Source organism: Danio aesculapii, chromosome 15 (genome assembly GCF_903798145.1).
Source record: "Danio aesculapii chromosome 15, fDanAes4.1, whole genome shotgun sequence".
NCBI classification, from domain to species: domain Eukaryota; kingdom Metazoa; phylum Chordata; class Actinopteri; order Cypriniformes; family Danionidae; genus Danio; species Danio aesculapii.
The window spans coordinates 38,110,702-38,132,220 of record NC_079449.1 but is presented as its reverse complement, the minus strand read 5'-3'; the positions used below and the strand labels follow the sequence as shown (position 1 = coordinate 38,132,220).

The 21,519-nt window shown below is 38.9% G+C and overlaps 1 protein-coding gene across 8 annotated transcripts in view; it reads right to left on the bottom strand.

The window, feature by feature from the left end:
- tenm4 (teneurin transmembrane protein 4) overlaps positions 1-21,519 on the bottom strand; it is a 493,967-nt gene that overhangs the window by 221,657 nt on the left and 250,791 nt on the right. For all 8 annotated transcript variants that reach the window (XM_056474308.1, XM_056474302.1, XM_056474300.1 and 5 more), the window contains one exon: positions 1,930-2,176. In XM_056474308.1, the coding sequence (XP_056330283.1) occupies positions 1,930-2,176 (247 nt within the window). The remainder of the gene's footprint in view (positions 1-1,929; positions 2,177-21,519) is intronic.

Below are 21,519 nucleotides of genomic sequence, written 5' to 3'. Positions count from 1 at the left end.
TTCTCTTATTCATCTCAAAATATATAGAAAACATTTAATTTTTAATGAAATTCACCCATCATATATTCCTTTACTTTAACTGTGTAGTCCTGTCAGTAAACCTCTACAGCTTTATGATGCGAGACCTGGGATATACAGATGCTCTTAGCACAAAGCCTGGAAAGCTGAAAACTTTTGCAGCAGCTGAAATAAATAAAAGCCTTTTAGGTTGTTGGCTGGGTTGAGCAGAGCAGGAGGTGGAGGTAACCCGAGTAATCAGTATGTATCATTTCTCTTCAGGCTGTTCTGACAGCGCTGATTTGCCTTCGCCATGCATGAGGAGCAGCCTGAGCAATGCAAACAGACATCTGAGAGGTTCTTGACTGATCTCCTCCGCACAAGTGCCTCGGATAGAGGCAAACAGAGCAAGGGCTGATGAGAGATAAATAAAAACCCAAGTTTGAATCAAATCCCCCCTTCAAAAATTGGAGAGAAATGGCCCATCTATTGCATTATTTGGGCTTGCGGTATTAGATATAAACACTGGAAAGCCCATAAAAACAAAGCTTTTCTCTTGTTGCTTAGTCACAGTTTTGAATGCATTTTGGTCACAGTTTATTTAAACAAATTAGCTGCATGAAACTTCACGAGTAACAGACCAAAATATAATTTTCAGTTCAGTCGTTCACTCATTTAAGGTCATTCTTATTTTTAGGTACACATGTATGTCCAATCTGCCTGTATTTTTTAAGGGAGATGGAAAAAAAGGCATTTAAAAAGCATACGAAATCACCCTGTATACCCTTTTACAGTGCACTATTTGACAGATTATCCATTTGTAGTGTCTGAAACCATAGTGGACTTTTGGAAGTGCAACGCAATAACGAGTGTACAACGAATGTATACAAAACAGCTAGAAAACACCAATAATGCACTATGAGAGTTCGCAGATGTATGAATTTCTGTGTCTGACCAAACAATGGCATCCACAACAGAATCCTATTGGTGTAAGATTTTAAATGATCCATCATATAATTGTTAAATAATATGTGTATACAATACAGAAACCAAAATACAGCTTGATATTAAGTGTTGAATAACTAACACTCATACAAGGTTGAGTGTATAAGTGCATAATGTATAAGTGGATATAATGTATACAATGTGTCATTTTGGATGCAACTAGGGTCTGAACAAGCACAAGCAAACTGGCATGCCCGCCAGTGCACTTAAAATAAACTCATTTAAGTCGACTATCTCAGTATATTAATATAGGGAATAGTGAATAAGGGTATATAGAGCCATTTCAGACACAACCCTGGTGTTTCTTCTGGGGTTTTTTTTCTGTAGCTAACTGAAATATTTCAAACTTTCAAATTGATTTTGATTTGAGTTTTTTCTGAAGGTCATTTCATTTCCTTCAGGAAGTGACATCGTATTGGTGGGAAAATAACAGTACAAACTTGAGTTAGTATTATTTATTTCTTCTGGAAATTATGTGATGTTTAATAGTATAAACTAGTTTCTCTTACTTTGCAATGTCACATTAGCCCATATTATTTATTAATACAGTATTAAGTGATCTAGATTAAGTTGTTATACAAGTTTCAAGACTAAAAACTGCTCTTTTACAAAAATGCTTCATTATTTTATAACACATGCATGTTCAATTTTAAGTCTGGACATCAAAAGTGTACTGCATAACAAGAATGACCCATTAAACTACCCTTTATAGTTCTAGCCAGAAAAAAAGATTCATCAATTTTAACAGTGTAGCTAATCCCTTAAGCAGATAAACATAGCACAACACGCTTCATGCAGCCAGCATACTGTATGCATGCCTTACGGTGCATTATAAACACCTAATGTAAATTCAATCAATTCTGTCTGACAGCACAAATATATTTCATTAGGCATTTTACCAAGAGAACAACACAGCACGGTGTGTACCTGGTCTCTAGAGGAACGTTGCTGTTGAGAAGCCAGTTGTCCTGGGTGCTGCTGGAGTCCTGGGCACTTGTCGGACCCTCATTGGGAGCTGAACTATCAGTGGGTGCCGGACTAGGGTTACTGCGCTGGGTGTAGTTGCTGCGGCTCAGAGAACCGATGGAGGCGGTGTGGTGCTGACTGGGGGAGTGTGAGTGGGACAGGGGTAATGGTGGCGTTCGCAACCGTGAGTGATTCTGGAACGAGCCCTCTGAAATGAGAAAGAAACACAATTGGCAAACAGATTAAATACTGCATTGCTCATTAGCATTTCGTGTATTGACATTTATTACATATTTCTGTTATTACACAATTAAATATCATCAACTGATTATGTAACATTCCCCAAACTGTCATTCAGGGGTGCTCAAGAACATTTTGAGCATGGTGGAACAAAGCGCAATATTAATGCTCACATATATGGTTTGGCATGCATTTATTGTTAAAAAATTCAACCTAAAATGCAATTGTCACGGATTGGTCAGGCTCTCACGATCCCCACTCACGAAGATCACCATCACCTGACTTCTAATGAGCACACAGCTGCATCACATTCACGAGCACCAGATAAAAGCACAGCACTCCAGTCGCTCATTGTCCGGGCTCGTCTCGACGAAAGCGGACAACTGAGCGACCACTCAGCGTAGTCATCCTCAGCTAAAACAAACGCTTTACTTACCTGTTCTCTTTGTATTCCTCCTAGTCTTCCTGGTCCACCCGAATCGTCCTGTCTTCCAGTCCTTCCAAGTCTGTGTCATCCTCTGTCAGCTGTATCTGGTGTGTGCTGTCCATCCTCGTGTATTCCTGTTACCCAGCCACGGAGGAAAAGACCCCAACATCATTCCTGATCCTCCTGGCTATCCTTCATGTGCTCCTTGTTGTCATTTAATAAACACCCTAACGTTTCCTTACCTCTGTCTCCTGTCCGCTTCATAACAGAAGCCCGGACCAATAACGACGACAACATGAGCACCCCCGATCACTTTCAAGAGCTGGTGGACCAGTTGAAGCGGATTCTACAGCCACCAGCTCCACTTTCCAACGCACCACCAGCACCGAGCACTTCCGCCTCCACAGTTTCTTCTTCGGCCCTTCCTTCCAGTCCCATGGCCCGACCAGCGCCCTACTCAGGCGGAGCGGGGGAGTGCAATGGTTTTCTGTTACAATGTTCCCTCATATTCGAAATGCAACCTTCTCTATATCCCACAGATAAGTCAAAGATCGCCTACATCGTATCACTACTCTCTGGGCCTGCACTTAAATGGGCTGAGACGATCTGGAACCAAGCCGGGCCGGTCATGAATTCCATCACTACCTTCACGGAGTATTTCAAAGAGGTGTTTGGACGTTCTGATGGGGAAGTAGCCGCTGGAGAGCAGCTGTATCATCTAAAGCAAGGTACTCTATCTACACAGGAATATGCTCTCCGGTTTCGCACTCTAGCAGCTGCAAGTGGATGGAATGAGAGATCGTTGTTGACCACGTACCGGCTCGGCTTGGAACCCACTCTCCGAATCCAGCTGGCCACATTAGATGATACTATGGGTCTGGAGAGATTCATCCAACATTCTCTCCGATGTTCCGATCGTCTCCGTTCCTATCAACAGGACACCATCACCCCCTCGTCTGCACTCCTCCAATCGCCTGAGTCAACAGCCTCTCCAGAACCAGAACCCATGATAATAGAGTCTGGAAGACTGACATCAGCGGAACGACAGAGGAGGCTGACCCGGGGTCTGTGTCTATACTGCGGTGTCAGTGGACACACCCGTATGGAGTGTCCCCTTCGTCCCATTCGGACTTCAGTGAGTGTATTCAGTACGAATATTGAACAATGTAAACCACTTACTACCACCGTACAAATAACTACTGCCTCTATTTCTCTCCTTGTCACAGCCCTCATCGACTCCGGGTCAGCAGGGAACTTCATCTCCCAATCCCTCTGTCGTCAACTCCACCTACGTACTGAGGCGTCCTCGCATATATACCAGATACAACCGATAACCCAGTGCACTCGATCTTCGACCCGTATCCATCGACAATGCGAAGACATCCTTCTTCAAGTGGGGTTGTTACATCAAGAGAGGATTCAATTTCTGGTTCTGGAGGGTGCAAATATGGACATCATTCTAGGGCGCCCGTGGCTGGTGAAGCACGATCCCATCATCTCTTGGGGCACAGGAGAGATAAAGAAATGGGGATCTGGATGTACACCTACCTGTTTTCCAAATCTCCCTCTTCAAGGTCGGAACCCCATTTCTTTGTTTACAACATCGGTCGAGAGTCCTCCTGAGAAGCAGTCTATCCACATTCCTAAGGAGTACAGCTCCTTTCATGATGTCTTCTGCCCCAAGAGAGCTTCCCAGCTACCGCCGCATCGGCCATGGGACTGCGCGATCGACCTAGTTCCAGATGCCCAGTTGCCAAGAGGTAGGATCTACCCGCTCTCGCTTCCAGAGAATCAGGCAATGGAAGATTACATAAGGGAGGCTCTGAGTCAGGGGTACATACGTCACTCAAAATCACCAGCCGCCTCAAGCTTCTTCTTTGTGGCCAAGAAGGACGGAGGGCTGCGTCCATGCATCGACTACAGGGTCCTAAATAACGGTACAGTAAAATACCGATATCCCCTTCCTCTGGTACCAGCCGCTTTGGAACAGCTCCGAGAAGCTAAAGTCTTCACTAAATTGGACCTCCGCAGCGCGTATAATCTGATAAGAATACGTGAGGGGGACCAATGGAAGACAGCATTCGTGACCCCTACTGGCCACTATGAATATGAGGTCATGCCTTACGGTCTGGTCAACGCCCCCTCCGTATTCCAAAACTTCATTCATGAAGTCCTCCGGGAGTTTCTTCACCACTTTGTAATAGTGTACATAGATGACATCCTCATTTACTCCCGGAGTGAGGCCGAACATCGCCAACACGTTGCGGAGGTCCTACACACATTGAGAGAACATCACCTCTACCTCAAAGCGGAGAAATGCTCATTCCACCAGAAGTCGATTCATTTCTTGGGATACATCATTGACCAAACCGGTATACGTATGGATGGGAAGAAAATTGAGGCTGTTCTATCCTGGTCAGAACCCACTTCCATTAAGGAGCTCCAGAGGTTTCTTGGGTTTGCTAACTTTTATAGACGGTTTATCAAGGACTACAGCAGGATTACATCACCTCTCACTAATCTCCTCAAGGGTAAACCCAAAGGACTGGAGTGGACCAAAGAAGCAGCCGCAGCCTTCCGCCTTCTTAAGAAGGAGTTCACAAGGGCCCCACTCCTGACTCATCCTGACCCAAATCTTCCTTTCGTGGTGGAAGTGGACGCATCCACCACCGGCGTCGGGGCAGTATTATCCCAACATCATGATACACCGCCCCGACTGCATCCCTGTGCCTATTTCTCTCGGAAGTTGAGCCCGGCGGAGCAGAATTACAGCATAGGAGACAGGGAGCTTCTAGCAATCAAGCTAGCCTTGGAGGAGTGGCGTCACTGGTTGGAGGGAGCCAAACATCCGTTCCAGGTGATCACAGATCACAAAAACCTCCAATATATCAAAGAGGCCAAGAGACTATGTCCACGTCAAGCCAGATGGTCACTTTTCTTCTCACGTTTTGATTTCTCCATTTCCTATCGTCCAGGACCCAAGAATCTAAGAGCAGACGCTCTCTCTCGTTTACACGAGCATCACGATCATGAAGAACTCCCAACGAAGATTCTTCCCGAACACATCTCCATTTGTCCGATCACCTGGAACGCTCCTCCAGTCGTTGCCACTCCGGAAGCCCCTGCTCCGCCGGGATGCCCTCCTCATCGGCAGTTCATACCACCTGAACACCGGGTAGATCTGATCCACTCCTTACATACCTCGCTAGGCACTGGACATCCAGGGATCAACAATACTCTCTCGCTAGTATCCCAACGATTCTGGTGGCCAAACATGGCAAGGGATGTGAGGCAATATGTTCAGGGCTGTAAGGACTGTGCCCAATCCAAGAGCCCACGTCATCTACCCGCTGGAAAGCTCCATCCCTTGCCGATTCCGAACCGTCCCTGGTCACACCTAGGAGTGGACTTTATCACTGACCTCCCCTCGTCAGAAGGTAATACCTGTATTCTAGTCATCGTAGATAGATTCTCAAAGTTTGTCAAACTAATCCCTCTGAAAGGTCTTCCCACAGCCTTTGAAACAGCCGACAATATCTTTAATCAAGTCTTCAGGTCATTTGGTATTCCAGAAGATATTGTGTCGGACAGAGGTCCACAGTTCATCTCACGTCTATGGAAAGCCTTCTTCAAGCTCCTAGGTGTGGCCGTCAGCCTCTCTTCTGGATATCATCCCCAAACCAACGGGCAGACAGAGAGGAAGATTCAGGAGGTGGGACGGTTCCTGAGGACCTTCTGCAGTGGTCACCAGAGCTCCTGGAGCCAGTATTTGGGCTGGGCAGAATATGCCCAAAATTCACTGCGGCAACCCTCCACCGGACTCACGCCATTCCAGTGCGTCCTGGGCTTCCAACCACCGCTCTTTCCCTGGGATGGCGAACCATCTGATGTCCCCGCAGTGGATCACTGGTTCCGGGAGAGCGAGAGAGTCTGGGACGAGGCTCATCAACATCTGCAGAGGGCAGTCCGTCGAAGCAAGGTAACCGCCGATAGAAGAAGGTCTGAAGAACCCAGATACACACCCGGACAAAAGGTGTGGCTATCCACCCGGGACATACGCATGCGACTGCCCTCTCGCAAGTTAAGTCCCCGATTTGTTGGTCCCTTCACCATCGTGGAACAGGTTAACCCCGTCACCTACAAACTACAATTACCCTCTCACTACCGTATTCACCCTACATTCCACGTATCACTCCTGAAACCCTATCACGATCCTGTTCTTCCCTCCACAGAGCCTGACCACGAAGAGGAACCCCCTCCTCCACTGCTCCTAGAAGAAGGAGCCGTCTACGCAGTGAAGGAGATCTTGCGTTCCCGACGTCGTGGTGGCCAGTTGGAGTACCTGGTGGACTGGGAAGGGTACGGCCCCGAAGAAAGGACATGGGTTCCCAGAGCTGATATTCTCGATCCTAGTCTCATGGTGGAGTTTCATGAGAGCCACCCTGAGTTCCCAGCGCCTAGAGGCAGAGGGAGACCACCACGGCGTCGGAGGTGTCGGCCCTCAGGAGCGGGCCCTGGGGAGGGGGGTACTGTCACGGATTGGTCAGGCTCTCACGATCCCCACTCACGAAGATCACCATCACCTGACTTCTAATGAGCACACAGCTGCATCACATTCACGAGCACCAGATAAAGCACAGCACTCCAGTCGCTCATTGTCCGGGCTCGTCTCGACGAAAGCGGACAACTGAGCGACCACTCAGCGTAGTCATCCTCAGCTAAAACAAACGCTTTACTTACCTGTTCTCTTTGTATTCCTCCTAGTCTTCCTGGTCCACCCGAATCGTCCTGTCTTCCAGTCCTTCCAAGTCTGTGTCATCCTCTGTCAGCTGTATCTGGTGTGTGCTGTCCATCCTCGTGTATTCCTGTTACCCAGCCACGGAGGAAAAGACCCCAACATCATTCCTGATCCTCCTGGCTATCCTTCATGTGCTCCTTGTTGTCATTTAATAAACACCCTAACGTTTCCTTACCTCTGTCTCCTGTCCGCTTCATAACAGCAATAGAGTGATGATTATTTTATGTATATATGATTTTAAAGTAGTTTTTATCAATACTTAAATATCATTGCTTTCTATGAAATAAAGAATATTTAAGATTATTTAATGGTCAATACTACAAATATTGTTGGTTTATAGTCCTCTTTTGTGAGTCTTTATTATAATGAAGTGTCTGCTACATTTAGGAATGTATCTTTAGCATCTTTAGCATATTAGCTCTACTATAAATAAATGGAGGTAAGATGTTCATAACTGTAAATAAACAATCTTTAGCAAATCAGCTACCGTATATATTTAATTAATGAAAGTGATGCTGTTCGTGAATGCAAAGCATCCTTAACACCTTAGCTTACAAATTAAGGTCTATGTAAACGTAAATAAAAATTAATTAATTTAGCATATTACCTAAAGTTTTAGTGTGTTCATGAATGCAATATACATGTTAGGGCATTAGCTACCACAGAAAGTGTTCGATAATGCAAAATAATCATATTTGGGGTATTAGTCATAGTTATATCAAATGACAGTAAAGTTGTTTATAAATGTAAATAAACCATATTTAGCACATAAAGTTGTTCATGACTGTAAATAAAACATCTTTAGCACATTAGCTATATGTATTTAATGAATGAAAGTGACGCTGTTCATGAATGCAAGACCTTTAACAACATGCTCAAAATCAAGTTCTATGTAAATGTAAATATAACATAATTAGCATATTATATAACATTTTAGTGTGTTCATGAATGTAAATATACATGTTTAAGGCATTAGCAAGCATGTTAACACAGAAAGTGCTCGATAATGCAAAATAACTATATTTAGTCATACTTATATGAAATGAAGGTAAAGTTGTTTATAAATGTAAATAAACAATATTTAGCACATAAAGTTGTCCATAACTGTAAATCAAACATCTGTTGCACAATAGCTATATTTAATAAATAAAAGTGATTCTGTTCATTTATACAAGATCTTTACAACCATGCTTACAAATCAATTATATGTAAATGTAAATAAAACATATTTATCATATTAACTAAAGTTTTAGTGTGTTCATGAATGCAAATATAAATGTTTATGGAATTAGCATTTTAATACAGAGAGTTCGATAATGCAAGTTAAACATATTTATGACTTTAGCCATACTTTCATCAAATGAAGTTGTTTATAAATGTAAATAAACAATATTTGGCACATAAAGTAGTTTATAACAGTAACTAAAACATATTTACCACATTAGCTATGTGAAAGTGAAAGTGATGCTGTTCATGAATGCAAAGCATCTTTAACACATTAGCACACAAATCAAGGTCTATGTAAATAAAACATATTTAACATATTAGCTAAAGTTTTAGTGTGTTCATGAATGTAAACATACATGTTTAGGGCATTAGCTATACAGAAAGTTTTCAATAATGCAAATTTAACATATTTAGGCCATTTTATTAAATCAAGGAAAATTTGTTTATAAATGTAAATAAATCCTATTTAGCACATTATCTATACATTTAATGGACTTAATGAATTAATAAAAAAGTAGTAAATATAAAGAAATGTAAAGAAAACACATAGCTTTAGCTACACATTTGAAATATGGAATAAGTTGTTAATAAATGTAAATGAAAACATAATTGGCAAATTAGCTATTTAATTTAAAGTTATATGTAATTGTATTAAAGCTTAACCACCTATTAACAAAATCAGTTGTTCATGTAAATAAAGCATTAGCACTAACATGACTGTTAACCCAATCGATTAGTACGGTTGTTAAGCGTTTGTTATAAAATAAAACTGCTTTGTTCATGTTTGGTAAGGGATGTCAAAACAACGTGCTAGTTTTACAAAAACCTAACATGGCACTGGCAGTTGAAGTCAATAAACATAACAGTCTGATATTAGCATGTTAATGGGAGAGGTTGACTTGCGTAAAAGCAATAAATCAGCATTTGTCACAGATTAGCCATAGAAGCTGTCTTAAAAAGAAAGATGCAACTTGCATTTTACTACCTGCATCATATCCAAATAGAGCTTTAGCTTCTTCTAACAGCTGGAATCTCACAAACACTCATCAGTCAAAATACTCTGTTGACAATCTATTATTATCAAGTAGACTGAATTACCCTCATCAACCTGTTTGAAATTCACACCATGATCAACTGCAGTTTGTGCGGATGGGCCAGACAAGACAGTTTCAACTTCCCGACAACGCAATTGTCTCCTAAAGCCACTTTGCGTCATGGCAGATGAGGGCTATCAGACAAGAGATCGTGAGCGTCAGATTGTGGAAACACAGACACACATAAAGACCCTTGTGTCCTTGTGTGCCACACAGCCATTCATTTCCATATCTGCTAAACCATTCATCAATCAATAAACTAGCGCCTCATTGCGCTAAGAACCCTTACTTAACAAGAACAAAGCAGTTTCATTTTACACCTGTCGGCAACACTCAGCGGCCTCTTTACTGAGAGATTAGACTGTCGCTGAAGGTGAGAGTAGAGTTTGGAGTGCTTATGTTTATTTAAAACAACTTTACCTTCATTTGTCACTATAGCTAATTCACTATAGCTGCTTTATTTACTTTATTAAATAAGCTAATTCACTAAAAATGGATTATCTGTATATATAAACAACTTAGTCTACTTAAGGTGTAGTTAATTTGCTACAGATTTTTCCAAACTATTTGACCTAACTAGCCTAAAGATACTTGCTAGCCTATTTAACTAAATATGATTTATATTTATCCACTAAAGGGATAGCAAATGTGCTAAATACTTATTACTTACATACAATTATTATGAATCACCTTCATTCTGTATAGCTTTAATCTAACACATTTTTTTACATTTAAGTATAAAAACTAAATTTCACACTTAATATGTTTTAAATTTATTTCATTTAGAATTGCTAATGTGCTGTTGGGCCTATTTACATTTTTAAACACCTTATTTAATTAAGTAATATGCTAAAGACATTTATGGAGAATTTAACTTGTTAGACAAAATGTTAAATAATTGCTAAAGCTAATATGCTAAAGATGTGTTTTATTATAAATACACCATATGCAAATCGTTTTGTAGTTAAATGCTTACCAAATACTAACTTTTGCATATAATTCCATGCACTAGGTTTGTGAAAACCACATATTATACCGATTGTACCAATCACAAAATCAGACTTTTGTGACATAAGAAACACTGTTATTGCAAAATCCAAGAAAAACAGATATAGATTTTACATATTAATAGAGACGTTTCTCACAACTGGTTATCTGACATCTGACAAAAATTGTACAAAAGCAGAACATTAACTGCCGATGAAAACAGAGAACTTGCTACCTTAAACCAGAAGTGTCAAACTTAGGGTGCATTCACACCTGTGAATTGATTCTTTTGTTCCGAAACAGGGATTCAAATTGTTACAATGTTGCGCTTTGGTGCGGTTTGCTGTCACACTGCAATGTTTCTAAACAGACCAAAATAGCTAAAACAAGTCACATGTGAGTAAACTCTCTTCACACTGGTCAGAGTTTCATGATTTTTTTGCAGAGTCCTGCTTAGCTGTCATGCGTTATTTTAATTTTTGATGATGAGCAATAAGACATTATAAGTGAAAAGCTGCGCTTTAATTTTGAATGGTGACACCCACAGATATCGTCACCAGGTATAAATCAGAGGTAAGACTTTCTCATACATAGCAGTTGGCTTGAATTAGGCATTATAGGCTTTACATTACAGAGAGAAATAACAGCTTGCTGTTCGGTCAATTTTCCTAACGGATAAACAGCTCTCGTTAACAGTTAACATGCTTTCACTTTCGTATTTGACATGAAACTCACATTTACCGGTAGGAATGATGACATCCCGCTCTACTCGTACTGCAATTCTCTCTTAATATAGCCATATATATGGCTATTACATATACATAATACACTGTGCTATAGCTTGGTTCAGATCGTATTGCTTTCTCACTACAATCGATCCGCTTCAGAGTTCGTTTCAATCGAGCCGAGACCACCTCATTCAGGCGATCTCGGACTGATTGTTTTGGCATGGATCGAAGTGCAATTTCAGAATTCACATATGCCAAATGAACTGCACTAACTGGGGAAACGCACCACGTTCTGAAAAAAAAGTGTAGGTGTGAAAACACCCTTAGTTCCGGGAGGGTCACGGCCCTGCACAGTTTAGTGCACAGTAGGGGAACCGGGGCACTCAGAGGAAACACACACACACACGGAGAGAACATGCAAACTCCACACAGAAATGCCAACTAACCCAGCCAGGGCTCGAACCAGCGACCTTCTTGTTGAGAGGCGACAGTAATAACCACTGAGCGACCGTGTCGCCCTGTGAGTGTACTCGCGTATAATATATTTAATTATATACTTACAAATATAACATGCAAAAAATCACAACTATCAACTGCTCCACTTAGAAAACTAATCAAGCTTATTGTTAAATGTTCATAACGTTTGATGTTGACTGAATACTTGTCTGATTTCACTAGCCTGAACTGACCCTCACAGCAATATTACTCTTTACCAAAACTTTTATAGCACCGACAGAGCAACACAGACAACAATGCATGGCACTGAGAGCCAAGTAATAAGCAAACCAGACATAATTACTCCGTACTTCTGAATACTGCAAAAGCTGCATGCTTCGGAGGTCTTACAGGGTCTTCACACACCAAGTGACACAGTATGTTCTCTGTCGGAGGCATGTCACCGGGGTGAAGGAACGCCAGCTCTCACATCTCTCATATGACTAAATGAGCACTTTGCACCATGTGGTGAGTGCACATTTCTGAACTGAAGATCATTACGGGATGCGTCACTGACAGGGACCCCGTTACTTTTTTTTATTTCCTTTCATTTTGGGCACAGGGCTGGATCATTTGTCAGAGCCAGTGACAGATGGGCCCGCACCAAACTGCATTCCCACAATCCTACGCTACCAATTACTCAGAGCTCTGTAGCGTTTCTGAGCCAAGTTGATGATGGCCCCGATGAAACCGGATCAAAACAGACTGAGAGCTGGAAAACAGGTAAACCGTTTCCCCTGAGTAACATGCGGGGGTATCACTAGCACAAAAGCGATGAATCTCAAAAAAGGATAGCATCAACATTACTTAACTAAATACTTCAGAAACCTTTCTTAGCAAATAATAGCACTGCATAACTACCAAGTAAACTAGCGAGCAAATCAGTAAATAGACCAATACACTTGGACGTCTTTGGTGTGAATCAAAATGACTGAATGGTGACAGATAGACTAATATAAAGTTGTTAGCAATTTTGAAATACCTTTGTATGTTTACTATGGGTGATACAAAGTCCATGAGTTGCGATACTGATTCTAATGGCAAATACGTTGTACTCTTCTAGTAAAAACAACTCTGTGTCGGATTCCTTACCTGACGTGAAGGAGAAGAACTTGGTAAAAAGTTGTTTTTAAGTTTTTTCTTTTTTTTTTCGTTTGTTTGTTTTGACAATGTTTTGGTTGCTTTTCAGGACTTTCAATGTCTCTGTACCATTGCGGCGAGAATGAGAGAGCTCTCAGCTTTCATCTAAAATATCTTAATTTGTGTTAAGAATGAAAGGCAGTCTCAAGGGATTGGAACGGCATGATGATAATAAATAACATAATTTTAATTTTAGGGTGAACTAAACCTTTAAATATGTAAAACACATATTTCTACAACAAAATACAAATGTCCAAAATGGCTGGCATGGTAACATTGCACATTGTTTGACTTGGCTTTCCATTCTGAAGAGACAAATTTTGGCCTAAAATAAAATAAAACAACTGTTTAGAGATTATAATCGAAAACGGCTATTGTTTTTTTTTTTTTTTTTTAAATCACATCTGATTCTTAAGTACAGTCCTCAGCACATATGTGTACACCCCTTACAAATTTCTCACTTAAATTCATATTTTTTATAGGAAGCTTTACAATAATATTTTTGTGCATATACATAAGATTAGTCAGTACTGATGCCAAATCTGGAGCTTATGTAACAAAATAACTTAATGTAACAGTCCAAAATGAGTACACCCAAATTTATATGTAAGGGAAAATTATTTTTAAAAACTTAATTAATTAAATTTTTAAAATTCAAGAAAAAATAAAATGTATAAAATTTCAACACAATTTTGTCATTTTAGTTTGTAATTTTGTTTTCCAATATTTTACATGAATTTAAATTTAATTTATTTCTATTTCTAAAGATGCTTGATGACTAAAAATTATTTTGATAAATATATCCATTTAATAAATCAGTTTTGTTCACATTCACTAAAATATATGATCTATATTTACTGATAAATTAATAAAAATATTCATTTGCAGAATGGGGTGTCATCAATTATGCTGAGCACCGTATGATGTCATAAGCCATATTGAGGCTCAAGAAATGGTCCTAATAAACAATCAAAAAGCACTGTAATACTTCAATACTAAAAATCAAGATCAAAATGTTTATATCCATGGCAAACATTAGATGGTCACGTAGTCCTTATTATTATTATTATTATTATTTTATTAATAAATCATTTAAAATATTATTGTCTGATGAGCAAGTCCAGACACTGTAAAATGAACTTTCAAAATTTGATTTGATATGAGTTATAACTGAACAATTGGTCATGAATGACCTACATCCTTTTTATATTTTCCCAATTCAAACAAGAGGTTGAAAACTGGACCCGGAAACAATATTCCAATTTACACAACTTTACAAGTGGATAGTTTCACATTTAAATAACTTTTATTCATGAATGATTTGATTAGTGATGAAATATCTAAAGATGATTTGTTTTGGTTTTTATGAAAGGTAGACCAACAATAGAGGAGCAGTTAGGAAGGGCAGGAACATTTCCTCACTGAAAAAGGCACTATAGGGTTGAATTGTTTTATGAAAAATATTTGGAGGAAAAAAAATAATTATGCTAATAGGGTTCAGAAGTAATTCCCAATACATATGAGTGTGGTGGCCCTACAGAGTTTGAGTGTGAGACTCCAAATTTGTTGTAACTATGTTGAATCTGTTCATTGTGTACCAACCCACACAAAAAAAACACTATAGTAATTTATAGTACATACACTCAAAAAAATATTTAGGTCTAACAAATAAGGTTATGTATGTCAAGTTTCCACCAATTTAGGTTACTGTACATACTTTGTTAAACATGAATGAAACAATTAAGAACAAGATTTATGTAATAATATCAATAAATCCAATTTTGCCCCCGAACATTAGTTAAACCAATCTTATAGAATTGAACTAATTGGATTTGGCTTTTCTACAGCTATTTATATAATCTTCATATGTTTTAACTGATTTAATCTAATAGTATTTAATATAAACAGATTTAGACTGATTCTAAAGAATCTGACAGCATTTAAAAATAATAATCAAAATACAATCAAAATATTACAACCAGTTAATAATAAACTTTAACATGATTCATTGTTTTTGACTGTATAAAGTTCCTTCATGTTTTCCCAACACAAACCAATTAAGTTAACTTTATTGTTTTTAGAAATGTAAGTGTATTTAACATAAAACAATTAAGTTGTCATCAATAACATAATAATGTTTGTTTTAACTCATTTTAAATACTCATTTTGAACAAGCAGCAAAATTATTTTTTGTTTTGAGTGTATTATAATGTTGGGTATTGGGTAATTTGTTTGTATTATTATTATAGTTGTTGTTTTACCATAGGAAATATACAGTAGTGATAATTTGAAGCGGATTAAAACATTTAATGAAACTCATCCTAAAACTATTCAACAATATCCATTCTTATTTTAGGACTATTTTGAAAACCGTTTTGATGTTGACTACTGTAGAATTACCACAACAGATTCAAGTACTTTAGTGTAGTATGGTTGAAAAAAAAAAGTTTCCTGCAAGCAGTTCTGAGGGCTGCCATAGATTCACGAGCAAAAGAAGACAAAGAAAAAGAAGGATTAGCCTACAAAAGGTGCTTGGACACTAATGAACTCAAATCTAAAAAATGTTCATCATAATTAAACTGTTTTAGTGGACTTCCTAATGAACATCAAAAACTGTGGCACTTAAGTGTGTGCCATTGAACTGAAATACAACATTTTGTCAGGGAAAATAAATTATACACATACAGGCCCTCAGGTAACAACAACAGCATAAAAACTCCATTATGCATTTTATGAATGTTACAAACCATAATAGACTACAACAAGGTTAGGCTATGCAATTCTAACACTTCGCTAAACACGTCTAAACTCTTGCGTGGTGTTTTTGGCACAGGTCTGTCATAACGCAGAGTTTTTTATTCCCTAAACAGCAGCTAGTAAACAGAAATGCTGATGCAGTGTTTGGGGACTGGAGGTTTATTTCCATTGAAAAGCACAGAAGGTAAGGCTCATTTGGGTCCTAGAGACAATGAGCGTAATAAGAACAGAAGTCATGATTCAGCAGGAACGATTCAACGCAGTCTAGAAGGACCTGTGAGAGCGGAAGGTCTTTGATCGATCTGGTTTACACAATTCTGTTCTCAGTTTGTTTTTCTGTTAAAAAAAGAAAAATCTGATGAGTCAAGGAAAAGTTTGCAGCCTTGGGATGGTCTCAAAATATTTTTGATTTATATTTCACCACAAAAAAGAAATAGTTTTTTGGGGCGTTTAAAAAAAATGTAAAGCATTTTTGCAATACAATATTAAATCTTAGATTATTATTTCAGAAATAAAAAGGCATTGCGATAATTTAAAACATTGTTAATTTGGAAAATAGTGGTCTTATTTTAAAAGAATAATGGTCTTGTTTTATAATGGTGATGGTTTAATTTTCTTTGGATTTATTTATATATATATAAAAAATGGACATGTTTTTAGACTTCTCTCTTGAGATTAAGAACATAATAGGCCCCTAATTACTCCAGATGACACTTTGCTGGATGTAAAATTGCTTTATGATTGCAAGACAGCAAATGAATAAAACAGCAATTACAAAGGGAGACAAGCGGCTCTCTGTGGAAATCCCACAGCATATTTATGTAGATTAACAGCATGTTTTAAATGGGGGGTGGAGGGGTGAACTCAAAAGAGGTGCAAGAACTTTACTAAAATGTGTTAAAAAGCTAATTTGATCTGTGAGGACGTTCTTGATGAGTTTGACTCCATTTAGCAACTGATCACAGTCCAGAAATATTTCACAAGCTGTTCTCTCAAGCTCAATATTTACAGGCATCAAAAGCCCATTAAAGTTGTCTGAAGTCAATATCCAAGGAAAATTGGGTTGCTCCAGTTAGCAGAGTTAGTTAAAAAGATAGGTGATCCAAAACTGCCAAATACACTTTATTAGGTACACCTTACTAGTACCGGGTTGTACCCCCTTTTGCCTTCAGAACTGGCTTAATCCTTCGTGGCATATATAAGGTACTGGGAATATTTCTTAGAGATTTTGGTCCATATTGACAGGATAGCATCATGCAGTTGCTGCAGATTTGTCGCCTGCACATCCATGATGTGAATCTCCCATTCCACCACATTCAAAAAGTGCTTTATTGGATTGAGATCTAATGATTGTGGAGGACATTTGAATACAGTGAACTCATTGTCATGTTCAAGAAACCAGTCTGAGATGATTGGCGCTTTATGACATGGCGCATTATCCTGCTGGAAGTAGCCATCAGAAAATGGGTACACAGTGATCATTAAGGGATGAACATGGTCAGCAACAATACTCAGGTAGGCTGTGGCGTTGACATGATGCTCAATTGGTACTAATGGGCCCAAAGTAAGCCAAAGAAAATATCTCCCACACCAACACCAGCCGATTCAGCCTGAATCGTTGATACAAATCAGGATGGATCCATACTTTCATGTTGTTGATGCCAAATTCTGACCCTACCATCTAAAGGTCACAGCAGAAATTGAAACTCATTGGGCCAGGCAACGTTATTTCAATCTTCTACAGTCCAATTTCGGTGAGCCTGTGCAAATTGTAGCCTCAGTTTCCTGTTCTTAGCTGACAGGAGTGGCACTCGATATGGTCTTCTGCTGCTGTAGCCCATCTGCCTCAAGGTTGGACATGTTGTGCATTTAGCTCCTCTGCAAACCTCGGTTGTAACGAGTGGTTATTTGAGATACTGTTGCCTTTCTATTAGCTTAAACCAGTCTCTACTCTGACCTCTGGCATCAACAAGGCATTTGCGCCCACAGAACTCCCACTCACTGGATATTTTCTCTTTTTCGGACCATTGTCTGTAAACCCTAGAGCTGGTTGTGTGTGAATATGCCAGTAGGTCAGCAGTTTCGGAAATACCCAAACCAGCCCATTTGGCACCAACAACCATGTCTCATTCAAAGTCACTTAAATCACCTTTCCTCCACACTCTGATGCTTGGTTTGAACTGCAGCAGATCGCCTTGCCCATGTCTACATGCCAAAAATGAATTGAGTTGCTGCCATTTGATTGTCTGATAAAGTGGCTGGTGAGTGTATTTATTCATTATTTACTCACCCTTTACGTGTTCCAAATCTGTTTGAGTGTCTTTTTTAAACTGAACACAGCATAAGTTTTTCGGAAAATTAATTGAAACCTATAACCTTTTATTCTTCTATAGAAGTCAATGGTTACAGATTTTCACCTCCCTTCAACATATCTACTGTTTTTTTGTTCAACAGAAAAAAAAAACTCACAAAGGGTTGGAACCACTTGAGGGTGAGTAAATGGAAAGTAATTATCATTACTCATGCCTTTGTGTCACCAAGCATTGATTATTGTAATTCTTTATAAATAGGAATGTCTTGGGGTCAGATATCATGCCTTCAATTAGTACAAAACGCTGCTGCCAGACTTTGAACTCGTACAAAGAAGAGAGAGAGGGAGAGTTATTCCAGTTTTGGCTTCCTTACAGTGGTTACCTGTAGAATTTAGAACTTAGGCCCCGTTTACACTAATACTTTTTCATTTTAAAATGGCATTTTGAACGAAAACGATTCACATTCACACTGGCATTTCATCTAGCGTTTCTGAAAAGCTCTCCATCAACACTAAACCGCTAAAAAAACGCACATCACATGATCAAACACTCACTGTGGCATGCACTGTAAGCTGCTTCAGCGTATTCTTGCGTCTGAGCTCCAGGTAATCAGCGGGACCTCGAGCACAACCTGCCCTGCTAAGAGCAGCCGAACATCAGCCAGTCCATCCCGAATCTGCCGCTGGATGTCATCTCTCCAGTTGGTCTTTTAAATCTATTAGCCTACTTGTTCTTAGGTAACATGTTTTGGCTGAGCGCAAAGATAAGTTAATAAACTTATTAATTTATTAATTGTCATTACACAGTTGTAAAATGCTGGAACAGATTGAAAATGCACCTGGAAAGAGCTTGAAAAGTCCTTAAATTTGACTTTGAAAAGGTGTAAGAGCCCTGTGTCTGTTGAAATAGCCCATTCGAGCTGGGAGAATTAGCTCTGTATCCCTCAAAACACAGAAAGCTTAGGTAAGTTTGATCAACCAGTGAGATGTAGTTGAATTAAATAAATGAATTTGGTTTACTGAAGCATGTATAAAGCTACTGAAAATAGCTGATCCCCGATAGTCAATTTGCAGAAGAATTGTCTCCTCCTGATCCAAACAAATGCCAGCAAACTCACACAGGTCTGTGATTGGCCAAAATGCTTAGTTTGACTTTTTGGTGATTGTCTACCCCTCCCTGTTGATCACTCCTGACCTTTCTTCACGATCTGAATTTCTGGTTTAGAATTTTAGAATATTGAATTTGATGCTTTCCCAGTGATGGGTTGCAGCTGGAAGGGCATCCGCTGCATAAAACAAATGCTGGATTAGTTGGTGGTTCATTCCGCTGTGGCAACCCCAGATTAATAAAAGGACTAAGCCGAAAAGAAAATGAATGAATGAATAAATGAATGAATTTGATGGTCCAAATTTCTTAATCTTGAAAACTCAAAGCTGTATTTTTACGAAACCAATATCTGCAATACTAATAATCTTGAAAATACACCTATAAAAATCTGACTTTAAAAAATTCAGTTGTCTTCAATTCAGATGTTCAATATTCAAGTTAAGACATTCAAATTCAAGTTAAGAATATCAAATTCAAGTTAAGGAATTTAAATTCAAAACATGTTTTTAATGACATACTTGTATAACATTCAGTTTTATTAAATTACAATTGTTAATTATTCAAATGAACACAATTTGAATTCAGATGGTTTTGGCATATTATGAGCTCCATACGAGTGACACTAAAACACCACCATATAATAAAACATTATACAAATTTGACATGAAATCCACTTGTTTGGAAAGTGTGCATCACGTAGAAAGTTGATAGGCTGAGAAAAGTCTATTTTTGTGTACAGTTACGAAATAACAGTCTCACTCCTGACAGTCACACATGAGAGTGAGAACTCGTATGACACCCGATCAAATGTTGAAGGTGTGAGACTGGCTGACTGCCAACTGAATCAAAATCCCTCCACAAGACAGACAGATCATTAAATGATGTCCAGCAAACTCCGCCAGCTAAAAATAGTAAGAGTGTCCATAGATTGGCCAGAATTGAACTACTCTGCTAGGTAGGGTTTTTTTTTTTTTGGTAGTAAATGTCTAGATATTGAAGGCGAATATTTTTTACTGCAGTGTGAAAAGCCGACAGCCACCCTGAGTGTTAATGGATGGTTGTGTGTCTGTGGTTTTCACACTTTTTCCTCCATTCAATCATCAGTTAAGGTGTTGTTCTTAACCATTAGGAAAGACAGATACATGTGGGAATACAAGCTGTCTTCTCGAGTCTCGTATGAAGGCTAGCAGACATAGCTAACGGCGCTAAGAATCAGTCATGCTCTCAAACTCATCAAGTGTGAGTAACTGACGGCCTCGCTGACACCTTCCCACCTATTCCTGAGGAAATAAATACAGAAAACACATTTTGCTCGATGTGAGTTCAAGAGCCTGTTGATTGGAATTCATGTGAAATCAGAAGCAAATGTGATTTCTTTGTGTAATATGTGTCATTTTTGAGTCCCCTTGGGTCCTGGAGACATATTTAACGGTGAAACATGCAGATGGCTCTGTCTGACACTTTGTTATCTCCATGGTAACCTCACAATGGATTATCTAAATAAAGCGATGATTCATGAGCATACTGTGTATATTTACAAAAGGTGACAATGCATTAAGAAAACAGCTGGCTGCTTGCAATTAAAAAATATGAACTGAGGTTGCAGCCTGAACGTAACGCATACATAATCTCAGGTGAAATGGGAAGTCAGCAGATAATACAGTGCCCGAGGAGTGCGAAACAACATTACAAAGTGTGAAACACTTTTACGAAGCTCTAGCCATATTCACATTTTGGAAAACATTTGGTCCCACCTTATATTAAGTGTCCTTAACTACTATGTACTTCCTTAAAAAACTAAATACAATGTACTTACTGTGTTCATAATATATTTGAGAACACTTGAGGCGCTTTTGAGTTGGGATAGGGGTAGGGTTATGGACAGGTTTGGTGGTATGGGTAGGTTTAAGGGTCGGTTAAGGTGTAAGGGATGGTCAACAGTGTATTTACAGAATTTAATTACAGATGTGATTACATACAGGTAATTAATCAAGCATCAAGTACACAGTAAATACATGTATTTACACAATAAGTACATTGTAATGAATTATTAATTTCTGTGTAAGTACAACAACACAAATTTACATTTTAGAAAACATTTTTACCTATCATAAGACACAATTACATAGGAAAAAACTATTTAACTAGGAACAAAATAAATTTACATTTTAGAAAAAAATTAACAACACACAAAACACTTTTACCAGTCCCGAAACAAATTTACAATGACAGATTCTTT